The 14,118-nt window shown below is 38.4% G+C and overlaps 1 protein-coding gene across 1 annotated transcript in view; it reads left to right on the top strand.

Annotated features, from left to right (window-relative positions):
- The window catches only part of COL24A1 (collagen type XXIV alpha 1 chain), a gene marked incomplete at its 5' end in the record, with an annotated part of 134,767 nt that overhangs the window by 75,769 nt on the left and 44,880 nt on the right, over positions 1–14,118 (top strand). The window contains 4 exons of the mRNA XM_084266162.1: positions 7,717–7,770; positions 9,570–9,623; positions 10,616–10,669; positions 11,400–11,453. Of these exons, the coding sequence (XP_084122288.1) occupies positions 7,717–7,770; positions 9,570–9,623; positions 10,616–10,669; positions 11,400–11,453 (216 nt within the window). The remainder of the gene's footprint in view (positions 1–7,716; positions 7,771–9,569; positions 9,624–10,615; positions 10,670–11,399; positions 11,454–14,118) is intronic.

Below are 14,118 nucleotides of genomic sequence, written 5' to 3'. Positions count from 1 at the left end.
AGTATTTGCTTAGAAAAATACAGCAGAGGAGTGGACCGTAATGCTTGGTTATTCAGTCTTGTAGCATGGGTATGTGCTGAAATACACCTTGCCAATAGGCTAGAAGCCATATTATCCAACACTTCTTGGGTCATGTGAAGCTGCTGACACTTCAGAGTATTTCTGCTGATGTATTTCTGGATGCTTGTCCAGTGTGGACACCGAGCAGGTTGAATTTTGTAGAATAGCATTGGATCTAAGCATACAAAATCTAGTCAGCAAAGTGAGATTTTTTTTCTCCCTGCCACATAAGGGCAATTTTGTCAGTAGCTGAAATGTTTGTTTCCTCTGGCATGACTTCCAAAAGATTATGTCTCATCAAAAATGTAAATTTGCTTTGCCTGCTGTCCCTTACTTCTCACTGTCTTAACCAAGGGTTCTTCAAGCATCTCGTACAAATGACCTTTCTGTGTTAGTGTCAGGGATGATTTAAGAAAATGATTCATTGCTCAACTTTCATGGCACAAAAATTGAAGTAATCTGAACTTAAAACAGTTGCTTGTCAGAATTGTGTTACTGTTGGGTAATACTAGTGTTTACCCAGACCAGGCCACATTGAAAAACTAAGTGCAAGTTAATTCTAATTTCTCCTTGCCAGCTCCATTATAGAAGGTCAGCCCATACACTTATGAATTGAAAATTACTGACATTTATATACATACTGAGACACAGTAGAAGGGCAGAACTGTCAGCTACAGCATGTACGACTGGTGTCAAAAGGACAAACTAAAATAAGCAGAGTTATGAACAGGAATCCTGGAAAAATAATCTTCACAGACCCGGAAAAGTTACATGTCAGCAAGTTTTCCCAGTTGCAAATAGTTTTTGAAACAGCAGAAGAGAAACCAAGCTGAAATGAGAAGTGCTTCCCCCTTAAAAAAAAAAAAAAAAAAAAAAAAAAAAAAGCTACAAAGAATAGAAACTTCCAGTCCAGCAAAGGAGGAAAAAAAAAAAAAAAGAGAGGCTGTCAATGGTAGGAAATGGTCAGCCTGTGTGTCTCTGTGGGAAGGCAAGCAAACACTCCAGTGAGGTCCTGTGCATAGGAGCTGAATTGCTTTTGAAAATTCCCATAAAGCAAGTACCACTTCTCTTAAAGAAGTAAAATTTAGCTGGGTTAGGCACCAGGGACACTTAATTCATGGAGAATGGAAACTGCAATTCCTTTAGCTTGAAGAAAAGATTAAATGGGTTTTAACTGATGTTTTCAGGATTCTTGATAGAAGTTCTTTGAGCTGTCATGAAAAGTTTGGGCTTTGGGGATATGCAAAGAGAGTTGTAAAGCATAAGCCAAAAGAAAAGTCAATTGAGGAATTTTTTTTTTTCCCCAAAGACTGGTGAATTAATGGGGCATTGCTAAGGGCTTCAGAAGAAGGAACTGTTTTCAGAAAGCTATTTTCAGAAAGCTGTTTTCAGAAGCTGTTTTCAGAAAGCTATTGGATACATATTAATGTAAGTTCTGTGAAGATCTTAGGATGAATTGTAATAATGATACTCCTGTGTGTATGTTGTAGTACTTGGTTTTGCCCTAGAGGAGCTGATATACTATCATTACTGCCCAATATGAGTGGGGAAACAGGTTACAGTGTTGGAAGTTAGCTTTTTCCAGATGTTGCTTATTTTTCTTGAAGGACTTTTTGCTTGCAGTGCTCTTCAACAGCAAGTTTCAGCTGCCATGTTACCCCTTAGAATACCCACAGCGGCCCCACACCCTTTTATGGTTTTCCAACAACACCTTAAGTCAGCCAACACTCTCTATGTCATTAAGAACAGCCAAAGAGAAGGTTAATTGTTCAGTGTGAGATTTGTTAGCCAAGGGGGGAAAAATAAGACTAATTAAATGCATAAATGTAAATAACTTTTATCCCAATTGCCTTTAGCCAAAATATGACTCTGAGCTAATACCTACTCTCAGAATTCTTTTTTTGTTTGCACAGATTACAAAATGCTACTAATGTGACCCTGACAATCAAAACTAAGAACTTCTATAAATGGCATTATTCTGATTCTCACTTCAGATTTGGATGGAGTTTGTTACCCAGTTCACTTCATGTAATCTCCAAGCAGTTTATAGCAACTACTGCACTTTATACAGCTCATATGTCCCAGCAAGTGAACAGTGTCCTGACTGCCACCATAGTACTGACTTCAGGCTACCTTCTTATCAGTCATTGGAAAGATTTACACCCAAATGGAACCCTCGCAGATCTAGTATAACATCAGAAAACTATACCAGTCCTCTGTTCTTTTCTGGACCAAGAGAGGAATTTAGCCTTTCCAGGGAGTCAGTGCTACCTGTGTAGTAGATGTTTTGCAGCTATGGTGATATTTTCCCACTGCCTGACATACAGCTTTATATCCATGTTTATTTGCATGCCCAAATGGATTTGCAGCACGAAAATATGAGAAAAATCTTTAAGGCTATTTTAGCAATAATCAAGGACAAGTTGTTCCAGCATGCATTATTCAGTAATGGCACAGATACTGGCACACATCCAGTCTTTTTGCTGTTCATCCCTTTGACTGTCTGAATTTAACTGAAGTGTTCCATGTACTCTAGTGGTTTGGGAAGAAAAGTATAGAGGAGTAGTACCTGCAGTTTATCTTCAAAGGTTTTGCCAGTGGGCACATCCTGCTGCCCCTTTTTAAGCTAGCTTTCTTCAAATGCAAGTGTTTGATAGAGTTATGCAGAGAAAGAATTACCCTACCTTACACTGGAAGCAAAATCCAATACATTTCTTTCTTTCTTAAACCTACTGATTAAGCAATGGTGCCTGGTACATTTTGCCTTTCAGATATTCTGGTTTTAGTATCTTTGAGTCCTTCAAAACAAAGCCTGAGTGAAACATCAGCTGTGAAGTACAAGTATGGTGGGTTTCTGCTTTCACTCACCTCCTCCCCTGGCAGTAACAAAGCACAGATTTTCACTCAGATTATCGCCTCTGGTTGACTATTGCGTTAACAGACAGAATATGGCAATGAAACAGATGGCCAGATCTCAGTGTCAAAAGGAAAAAAATATTATATGCTTTTCAAATACTCTGCTTCCCAGCATAATCATGGGTAAAGCAGCTCCAGATAGTACGGTCACTTCCACACTGTCAGTACTGTGGTTACAAGGTAGGAAATAGTTTCTAAAGGTTAAAGGTAGAACCACCAGCTTGGATAAAAAAGAAGGACCACACAACCAAAAGCCAGAAGCGCTGTGTGGTGTGTGTACAGCAGTTTACACAGCTGTCAGCCAAAAGCTCCAACATGGGGCTGTTTCTAGTATGCTCTTACATTTCAATAACTCAAATGTCATTAGAGGATGAATGTGGTATTAGTCACTAAGGGATTCAAAAGCAATTAATTCAGTAATTAATGGCAATAAAGTGTAGTAAATGTATCTGTTTATATTATTCATCCTTTCAGATAACCTAAATTACTGGAGTTTGTCCTTTATGTGAGAAAATATATTCTTCAAAATTGATCCTGTTACCCAGTGGGCTAGAGACAGGGCTTCCATTAAAACTTCAGGTTACCCTGGTATTTAAGCGCAGGATGCTAACAGCTGCTCCATTCAATTCATACCTGATACTGGCACAGTAGTGAGCAAATATTTACACAAAGGGTCTATTGAAAGTCTTTAGTTTCAAAAGCCTACTGTGGTTCTACAATATACTAGGTCTGGCCATATCAAAAATAGTCACACAAAAGCACTGATCTGATTCAAATTCACCCAGAGATCTGTGGCTAGGCAGGGGTTTTATTCCAGAGAAGGTATCAACTGTCCATGACACCACCTTTCTCACAGATCACCTTTTGTTCTACTGTAGCTGAAATGAAGCCCAAATAACAGCCAGTGTAAACCCTGCATCATTCTTTTTCTATTTTTTGTCTAGGCGTGATCTGCATCACATCTGCTAGAAGCAAGCATCTGCAGATCCACTGTTAGTGCCTGGGATGCCAGGGTCCACGTGGGCGGGGTTAAAAAGTATTTCTAAGTACTATTATGTCTGGCCAGCACAACTGAACTTTGACTAATTTTTATTTCTTAGAACTTCGTTTTTATGATATTATGAGTTGTGGAGGTATCTTTATTTCTGTCAGCTGAGTATGAAATAGTAGAAGCTGATTGTTAGAGTATCTACTTTATTTCCTCCTCTTATCCCTCATCTCATGTTTGTAACATGGGTACTTGACTTGAATCTTCAGGGATCCTCAAGTAAATTTTTATGTTAGAATCAAACCTAGATGTTAGCTCATTTTGGGTTTTTAAAGACTATACTTTGGCATAGTACTTCACAAAATATGAAGCTGATGGGGTCTTTAAGTAGGAATCTTAATGAACAGGCAGAGATGATGACACTGCTGAACGCTGGATCTGAAGTGTTTCAGCACAGGTTCTGGAAAAATTTTAATGGAAATTAATTGGAAATATGAAAAATAGAAAAATGGTAATATGGCAAGATAGTACTTTAAAGTTACTTGTGCCATCTCATTAAATGATGTACAAAATGTTTGAAAATCTTGCCAACATCAGGTTGGAAAAATTTCAGTTAACACGGGAGAACTTGTTAGCATACAACCTAACAGGTAACTGCTCCCACAGGAATGTTTGACCCAGCTGAATATCCATGTCTCACTACCAAGTTTTCCAATGGATTCCTCCGTGCTTGGGTTTGCATTAAGTATACAATGTGTTTTCAATTATTGAACCACAGTCCAGTTTCTAACACAGAGCATATGCCCTGGCAAGATGTGTTTTGTCTTTCTCAGGCATGTGTTAGTTGTGAGATCTGGCCTCTGATTAATTTTCCACAAAAATGCTCCTGTCAAGGAGGTTTCTAAAATGCTCTTATTGTCACTGGAGAATTTTACACAAATCCTTATAAATAAAGTTTATTACTATTTTTAATAACGTTTAAAAGCATGATTTTTTGTTTGTTTGTTTGGGTTGGGTTTTTTGTTAAAAATTTGAGCTTTATTTTTCTGTCATCAAATACATTCAATTTGATTTTTGGAATCCACCACTGCTTCTCAAAGGATTGAAGGGATGCTGGAAAGCACTGCCTCAACAAACCTGCTTCAGACTCTTTTTATCCTCTTACGTAAGGAGAGAGAGTTGAAACCTCAGTCCAGTGTTAGTAGCTGGTCCTTCCAATAAACCAATCCAAATCTGGGATTTAAAGGGCCACATGATGTTTAAGAAAGTGCACAGAGAAAACAGCACTTAAAGACTAATGTATTAATGGAACAAGGTGTTTTGCGCTCTGATGTCACTTTTTCTTTACCGTATGCTACTCACTGTTTTAGGACCAAAATTATACTCTTAAGTGTGCTTTCTTTCTCCCACTCTTGTCTCAGCACATACCTGCTCTAGGTTTATCCTAGTCTCAGACACTTGCCCTCTGTTTTGAGTAGAGAAGTGGAAGAGGATTTAGTTAACCTGTCATTTATTTCTTTCCCCTTTATTCCTATTGGAGTTTCTGTTGCCTTTACCATTTTACTGACTTCATGTCTTATTGTCATCTTGATTGTTTTTGCTTTCCATACATACTCAGTTCCATTCCTGCAGATGTTTCCTTCCCAACTTTTGTGTGAACAAAAATCCATTTTCTTTTAGCATTTTTATTGTAAAATTTTCATTACTTTCTTCTGAGGAGCAGCCAATCTCTAGCAAACTTGCTAGTTAATAGCCAACTTTTATCCTTACTCTGGAAGGTGTAGTAAACTAGGCCTAGTGTGCTGGGTAATACAACAGCACATTCACAGTCACTGCTTTCCAGGCATTCCTTCTCTTTCAGACCAGAGCAACTCAGTCAGAAAGACAATACTTTTGATTTGAAAAGGGGACTTGATCAGGGCTGTATAGTAAATGCTTCCCCCATTTTTCTAATCAGCACCTTTCAGTCCTGTAAACAGTGTGGCTTTGGCTGGGAGATCAGGAGGGTCTCTGTGGATGGAGACTAGGTATGAGTTACTCTTGGCTCTGATTACATCTTTTGACCTCTCTGGAATGAGAGAATTAAAGTGATTAGCCCTTTGAAACCATACCTTCACACCCCTTATCTTGATGAGCAAGAGTGCAGGGTAACTCTTTGTCTCTCAGATTTCTGACTGGTGCTGGAGCACAGTCTTGGCTGTGACTGATTGCAGTGGTAGCTCTCTCTCTCGAGTTCGTCATGGAAGTCCGTCATTCCTGCCAGTGACGTCTGGGCATCACCTTAGTGCCAGTATCACCAGGACGAATCTTTGGCTGCTACCAAGAGACATCTCAGTTCTGACATATAATACACAAGTTCTCACGGATAATGCATCAGTCCAGCAGCCAAAGAAATACCTGTCTATCTCTTCAGCACCCTCCTGAAAAGTTTGTGCCAGTCTTGTCAGCCACAGAGGCAGCTGTATCAATGGCTGATCACAGTATGTTTAAACTATGAGATTTCTAAAGCCACTAGTAGTCCAAGAAAATAAGAAGCTATCATAAAGCCTTAGTTACTTTGCACCTGTTATGTTAAAATACTGAAGGCTGAATGATATTGCAATTATACAGGTAAAAGCTGAAAAAAGAATGGGGGGGGGGGGGGGGGGGGGGGGTGGTGGTTTGTTTTTCCTGAAGGCAGAGATCTTAAACTGGAATGTTGTCTTTGCTATGAAGCTCTATCTGTAGAGTAAACAATACTGGGCTCTTGAAAGGAATATGAGTTGTCTAGTGAGCTGAGAATTAATGCTTTTTTAAAATAACTTTCGCTTGTCAGTGTAGTGGTGCTTACTGTGTTCCTACAAGTGGAGAGTCATGCTAATGTGTGAATTAGCATTTTATTTTGCCCTTTTTAAAGTGCAAATAATTTTTGCTTTTTAAAACGTTACAGTGCAGTTGTGTATTATGTCATTATTAGGAAATTCCATATTTCTGCCTTCTTTGTTGAACAGTCATGCACCGTTTTCTGGGCACCTATTGCTCTGTCTTTAAGCTCATCATTTTATACTTTTCTCAACTGAAGCGTTGCCCTGTAATTATTTCTTCTGGTTTGATAATAAAGAGCGCATTGCAAGCACTTGGGAACAAGATTTTTTAAGTATTTCCTCTCATGTTTCCTATTCCATATGGTGGTACTTGTTCTAGCCAGTGGAAATTTGTGGGAGAGCCTCAGGAGAGAGTTACTTCTTTTTTAAAAGGACTGAAAGGCTCTGATCCCCTGACTTCAAAGGCATTTGGAGCTAAAACACTTAAAGGGAAAATTCTGACACCACCTGATCCAATATAATTTCTGTTTTGTCTGGCTTTTAGGTTGTTCCACTGAATTTATTCCTCTTGAAATTTGTGGTCAGGCTGAAGTACTAGCAGAGTGCAATTATCACCTTTAATTGAAGGTTTGTAAAGCATCTAGCACTGCAAGACTGAGCTCAGTGGCAGACCTTAGGTGGAAGCACAGTATGATGATCAAATTGATGTAATTTATTTTCCAGCAGTGGCCATTTACTGTTGGTGTGTCTAGAGGCAGCGATCCTCCTGCACAGGTTGCAAGCCAGGTTAGCGTGTGTGGTCTGCACTTCCCCACAGCAGCACTTACACAGATAGACCAGTGGTTCTCTGGGATGAAGAAACGTGCTGTGCTCTGCTGCCTGCTTGTTGAGGAGCTGCCAACCATGAACTAGGATGGACTAATAAAAGTCTGCTTCTTTCTTTTACAGGGCTCAACTGGCTTACCTGGAGAAACCGGGCCATCAGGAAGCCTTGGCGAAAAGGTATAACAACATATCTGGCTACTCAGCAGCAAAAATCAGCTTTGAAAACCATTGGGGTGATAAAATATCAGTGAGAGATTTTTTACTGACTGCTGACAATGCTAATATTGCTGTAGCTGTTTCAGAGCACAGGGATGCAGTACATGGTAACCTAAGTGCTGTTATTTGAGGCACACATCTGGCATCCTCAATTTCATTTGGCAATGAATTCAGAGCTGATAGATTTAGTATCTTGCTCATATTATGGCACTTACTTTACTATTTGCTGCTGTAGGTTCACAGAAACTAGGACGAGTTGTGCTTGGTTTATACAGTAGTCACTGGTTCTGCACTGCTATATAATGGACGGACAAAACCAGAAAGGTAGAATTCAGCTGTGTGCATTAACCAAGTAAAGAAGACAATATTGCTGGGTTTGTCTGCTGTGCAGTAGCAGTTGTGTTTATGAAAACAGTTTGGCTGACTTAATGTGACTAGAAAGTATAAATAGCCTAAGTGCATTTGACATGGTTTTATTTAGGTGAAGTATTTTAAAACTGAAAAACAGGAAACTATTACTGGACTGCATGTCAGCTTCAATTATTATAAACACATAATTGTTTGTCAGAATGATCCAGCACCAGTTATATTTCTTCCCTGCAGGGCTGAATTATTTCACCTAGACTGGTGGCTGCTATTTAGATATTTTATTGAGAAAGTCTTAATAATGTATCAGAACTTCCACGCAAATCTGATTATAATTTATATAACCTATGAAAGGAAATACATTAGTGGAAAGCACTGTTTGTTAAAACTAAAATTTAAATAAGTCTCATATGGTTTTAATCACAACATCATCTTAGAATTCAGTGTCAAAGGTTTCTTATTCTTTATAATTAAAATTGGCCCAACAAAGATTGCCTTAGGATACTGCTGCTAGTTTAGCTAGGAGGGAAAAGGCAGTAAAAGACTAATTAACCTATCAGGAAATGAAAGCAAGTTTCTTCATGGCACAGTAATTGTTGTTATTGCTATGCTATTTCTGTAGAATTATTATTTTCCTCCTGTGTGGATTAAATGGTACATGCTATGTTGATTTAAGTAACAAACATACTTAAAAGAAATGTGTCTTTAACAGTACACAACATAAAATATATCATTATCACTATGTCATGTTTACTGGATGCAATAAAAGTGTAACATTTACAAAGGGACAATCCACAGCCAAGCCTGATGTTTGGGCTGGATGTTCTATGAATAAAATGTAAGAAAGTGTGTAAGACAAGAAAGACACCCTTCCCACTTCCCCTACTCCAGCTGCTGCTGCAACGGCTGAAGAGCTGGTCTTGCTTTTAGGTCTGTGCTTTCCTAACAGATACTGACAAAAGGAGGGGGAGAGGAACAACATTTTCTCTTTAGCTTGTTCATTGTGGTGAACTTTCAGGAATAAAGAAAAACATAAGTATCCTGCACCCAACAGAGAGAAAGGGAACTGCTAGCTGCAGTTTACAAAGAGTGATGTACCAAATTTCTTCCTCAGCCTTCTAGGAAAAGGAAAGACAGAGAAATTCAGTTTTATCATCTTTTCAAAATATGGGTGAGATTGTAAGAGGAAGGAGAACAGAAATTCAATGGAAGAGTAAAAAGGTCCAAGTCTCTTGTAGACCATGGGCTTCCAGCTCTCCTGAAAGACCTCCTGGATTGATGAGGTGATGTTTTTGCATGTTAGCCTCACAGGTCAGATATGCCTGGCTCTGTGGACATAGAACAAGTCAGGGAAAGAGCACTCACTGTTATTTCCTTTTTCATTTTTTTTAAAGGGAGAGCGAGGTAGTCCTGGGCCAGTAGGTCCTCCTGGAGAGAAAGGTGTCATGGTAAGTCAGAAATAACATAGAATCCATAATGATGTTACAAAGGTGCTTTACTTTCCAAAACAGGAATAAATTCTCGTTCCTCTGATTATGCAAGCTTTATGGAAAAGAATAGTATTTATAATGTGTCGTTCCTAGGAAGTTTCATGTAGCAGCTTTATCCCCTCTGTGTCAGTGACATGGCAAAGTGACCTGAATGAAGCCACAGAGCAACTGTGTTTTTTAAAAGTGACTCTAAGCAGACATATAAAACATTAAACAGAATGAATTGAAAGGAGATGTAAACAAAGGAGGGATAGTAAAATAATGGTCTCCTGCATAGACTGGCTTAACCCAGATTATTCTAATAGACAGACTGGTAACTAGCATCCTCTCTAATTCTACTGCACAGCAGTACCCAGAGTGCCCCTGGATGCCACTCTGGTGGGAAGACTGGCATCCTGACAACCCCACTTGTCCAAAATCAGGGTGCAACATTTCATACAGCATTAGATAGTCTAAATGCCACTGTCACATTAAGTAGGCTGTTGGGACACAAAAGTAAAATGCTATAAACATGTGCCCGCTTAAGAAGAAGTGCTCAAGATTTGGCTGTTTCTAGTGAGCACTGTGAGGGCTCCAGAGTGCGCAAAGAATGCATTTGGTTTTGGCCAGTCCTGCCCACACAAGCGTGTGGCCACTTTCTGCCCCCACTGTCACAGCCTTGACATGAGGCTTTTGAAATTAATTTGGAACTCAGCAGCTTTTGTTTCAGTAAATCCCCGTCATTAGCTAGTGCCTGTGTGTGGAAAAACTTCTTGGGTTGCTTTAAATTATTATTGTGATATATCCAAACAAGTATCTTTTCTAAACAAAATTTTGGGAATATATTTTGGAAGATTAAATATTTTATTAACTTACCTCCAACTTTTCAGATAAGTAACTGGATTTATTATTTTTATAATAACAATTTTGATAAAACTGTTCTCTGTTTACTATATTTATTTCAATTCCAGGGCTACCCAGGACCTCCAGGAGGCTCTGGATCTGTGGGGCCAGAAGGATTGCCTGTAGGTATAGAGTGGTGCTTTGGTCTAACGTAAACTGTACCATTTTCAAATTGTCTTTTTGCTCTGCTGAAGCTATGGATGGTTTCTAATTTGCACTGCAGTCTGTAAAACTATCATGAAAGTTTACCCATCCGGGCACAAAGTCTGTTCATGTACTAGTTACCAGGATGAACCATGAGAGACAGGAAAACTAATTATATAATTTACTCATCCATTTAAAAAACACTGTGTTGAGACAAGTGGGGGTACAGAATTTTTTAAGGATGGTTTATAATTGCATGGTAATTTTAATTCACTGATGCCTAATATAATTTAAATTTATTCAGTATGTGTTCAATTTCATTGTTAATTGTAAATAAAATATGGTCTAGTTTGCTGTGTACAATTATTTTATAACCTGGCTACTTCATTCCAGATAAAACCTGAATATTTCATCACAGCTTATTAGAGTTTTTTTTAAGATAATGTTGCTGAAATACAAGTATCCTTTAGCAGTTTGGGGTTGTTGGACAGACACATCATGATTTCTTATTCAGAATAAAGTTGTGTAGTGTCTCATATTTAGATTTTTCTAGATTAATTGTACTAACACACTTAATGGAATTTAAACCATGACTGAAAGTGATTGATTTGTATTGGTTGTATTGGCTATTGCTCTGTGAGCATGAGCCTGGAAATTTTCAGTAATCTCTGTTTAGAAGACAAAGCATAATGACTTTATTTGACATAGGGACCTTCAGGGGCAAGAGGACCACCGGGGCCACAGGGACCTAAGGGAAGAAGAGTAAGTAATATTGCTGTTTCTTGTTACTCAGAGCAGAGAGTAGTGTGTTGCCAGCATGAATCTGATGTGTAACTCGTGCCGTTGCTTCCACTGAATGCTGTCCTCTGGATTCAAGCTTTCGGTACTGAAATCAACCAGATAACATTTTTATTTGCATGTATGAATCTTCATTACAGTTAAATGGGGTTTTGCCATTATTTTCATCTGGGACTGGGACCAGAACCAAAATGACCACTGGCCTTGTTTTCTGCATGTATAAATACGCAAATGGTGACATTTATAACAACCATTGCACTGTTTCAATATTTTAAGGACTACTTTATTTATCTGCATGTCATTTATGTCTTTGGAAAGACAATCAGAATTAATCATACACAGTTCTGAGAAAGAAGCAAAGTCAGCAGATAGTGTGTTAGAATCTCAAATCTCTGATTAGATTGTAAATTCCATTTCATGCATTTTTATCAGGGAAACAGGAACCATTTTTTCTACTGCATACAAAACGCTGATCTAAAGCCCACACAAGCAAGGGAGGAGTCTGTCCACATTGAGCAATTGATTGCAGTCCATAAAATTAGTATCAGTGAAAGTACTGCCATTTGTTACCTGGGCATAGTTGGCTATGTGGTTTTCATAAGAACTTTCCTTCCTCACCCCCACCAGTTACTTGCACTTCTTTTATTTGGAGGGGGTTTTGGTCATGTTTTTGCACTCTGAGCTCAAGATGCCTACAGAGAGCACTTCCAGTCCGTAGAACAGGTGGGTTTGGTGGCAACACAAGTGTGTTCTCACTGGATTTATGGAGCTTGTTGAGAATTGGAGTGGAGATGCACCCTTCTGACATCAGCCTTACCTAGCAGTTTGACAGCATATCCAGGCTTCCTGTGATACTTATACAACTCATCCCAATGGCTGGAGCACTGTGTCTTCACAGGTGGCATTAGCATTGGGCAGTGCTTAGCAGTGATTCCTGATAAAGTCCCCGATCCCAGTGAGATCATTTTGTCAGTTTCTTTCTGTCATGGGAAGCAGAAACTTCTGTTGCTACAGGAAAAAACAATTATACCTTTCCTTTATCTTCCTTTGTTATGGTGTTATGAAAGGTTTCTAAGAAAATACATGGTAAAATTTGATAAGTTTTAAGATTTGGAGGCTTTGCTCTAGTTAGATACCTGAAAAGCACACATTGCATTTGAAATAAGATTTTAGACTATAAAAATGTTGTGATTAGCAAGCTTTGTAATATAAAATCTATCAACTATATATTCTTCTACATTACTTTTTTTGTGATTGCTAAATTTTAAATAAGAGATTGAGTAGAGAGTTATATTTTCAGTATATTCAAAATAGTCTAACTGAATATATTATATATTTGAATATTAATGTATGTTTGAATCCATATTTGGGGTATTGAGTTTTAAATACATGATATTTTGAATATTCTCTGTATCCAAGATATACAGTGCTTAGCAACAGTACACTGCAGGATTATTCATAAGAGAAACTTCACATGTTTCAAATGAGTCTTCCTTCTTTAGTACAGCTTCCTTCTCCTTCAAAAGAAATCTGGTTTAATTTACCTCTTTGTTCATGGTGGAGTTTGTGAAACGTAGCATATGAAACGTATCATTTCTGCTAAAAGTCTGCAATCGTGGTTCTGGGTTACCCTGTATTAGAGAGGTTTCCAGCTGGCAATGCCAAGTGTTTGGGTTTTTGTTTTGCTTTGTTTAGTTTCAGACATAGAGTATAATTTATCCCAGACTTCAGTTTCCTTAAATGGGTGAAGCAGATTTGATCATTTATCTCCATACACTTAGAACTTCTTGTGCTTATCTGAAGTCCCTATCAGTAGGAGAGTTCTCTGAGTCTGGGTTTCAGGATTAAGGAAGTTATCTCAACAGCTCATGGGAAAGGGCATCATCAGAAACAGTATATGTGGTCTTCTGAAAATAGTCTTTATTTTTCCCTTACAATAGATGTGGGTTTTAAAAGCCTATTAAAAAAGATATTACTAAAAATTCCTTTCTGGGGAATAAACATTGGACATTTTAATTTAATAATGAACTATCTGTTAAAAAAACCTCAACAAACACAGAACCATATGCACTAAGAAAAATTCATTAATTACTTTGATAATTGTACTTGCAGAAATAGCAAATGCTTCCCACAGTGCACAGCTCATCTGCTTGTTTCCTTGACTGTGTCACACATACATAATCTATCAGTGCCCAGAAAACGGAGTTTGAGGTCTGTTTGTCAGGCAAAACTAAAATTGATACATTTGTTTTATGCAATCTATCTACCAAAATTCAAAGAAAAACCTTAATTAGCTGCAGAGGGCAAGAATCCACCCCCACTGATAAGCACAGTGAGCTGCCAAGCAGCAGTGTAAGCAAGAATGTCCAATCGGGCATCGACTAGCAGAGAAGTCACTCCTGAAGTGTTCCAAAGGTGCCTGTACAAATGTGTTCAGTGGAGAGAGATTCTAGGGGCTCCTGGGAGCCCAGCACTAATAACTGAGGCAGCCTTCTGACAGGAGTATGAGTCTCTGCCTTGGTTTAGAGGAGCAGAAAGGAAAACAGACTTTTTGCTTCACAGGCAGATTTTGAAATGTAAATCAAACCAGAAATGCAAAGCAATTGTAAATCAAACCAGAAATGCAAAG

This window comes from Gallinula chloropus (genome assembly GCF_964237585.1).
Source record: "Gallinula chloropus genome assembly, chromosome: 6".
Lineage (NCBI taxonomy): Eukaryota > Metazoa > Chordata > Aves > Gruiformes > Rallidae > Gallinula > Gallinula chloropus.
Note: the sequence above shows the minus strand (reverse complement) of the source record. Positions and strands in the feature narration are given on the sequence as shown.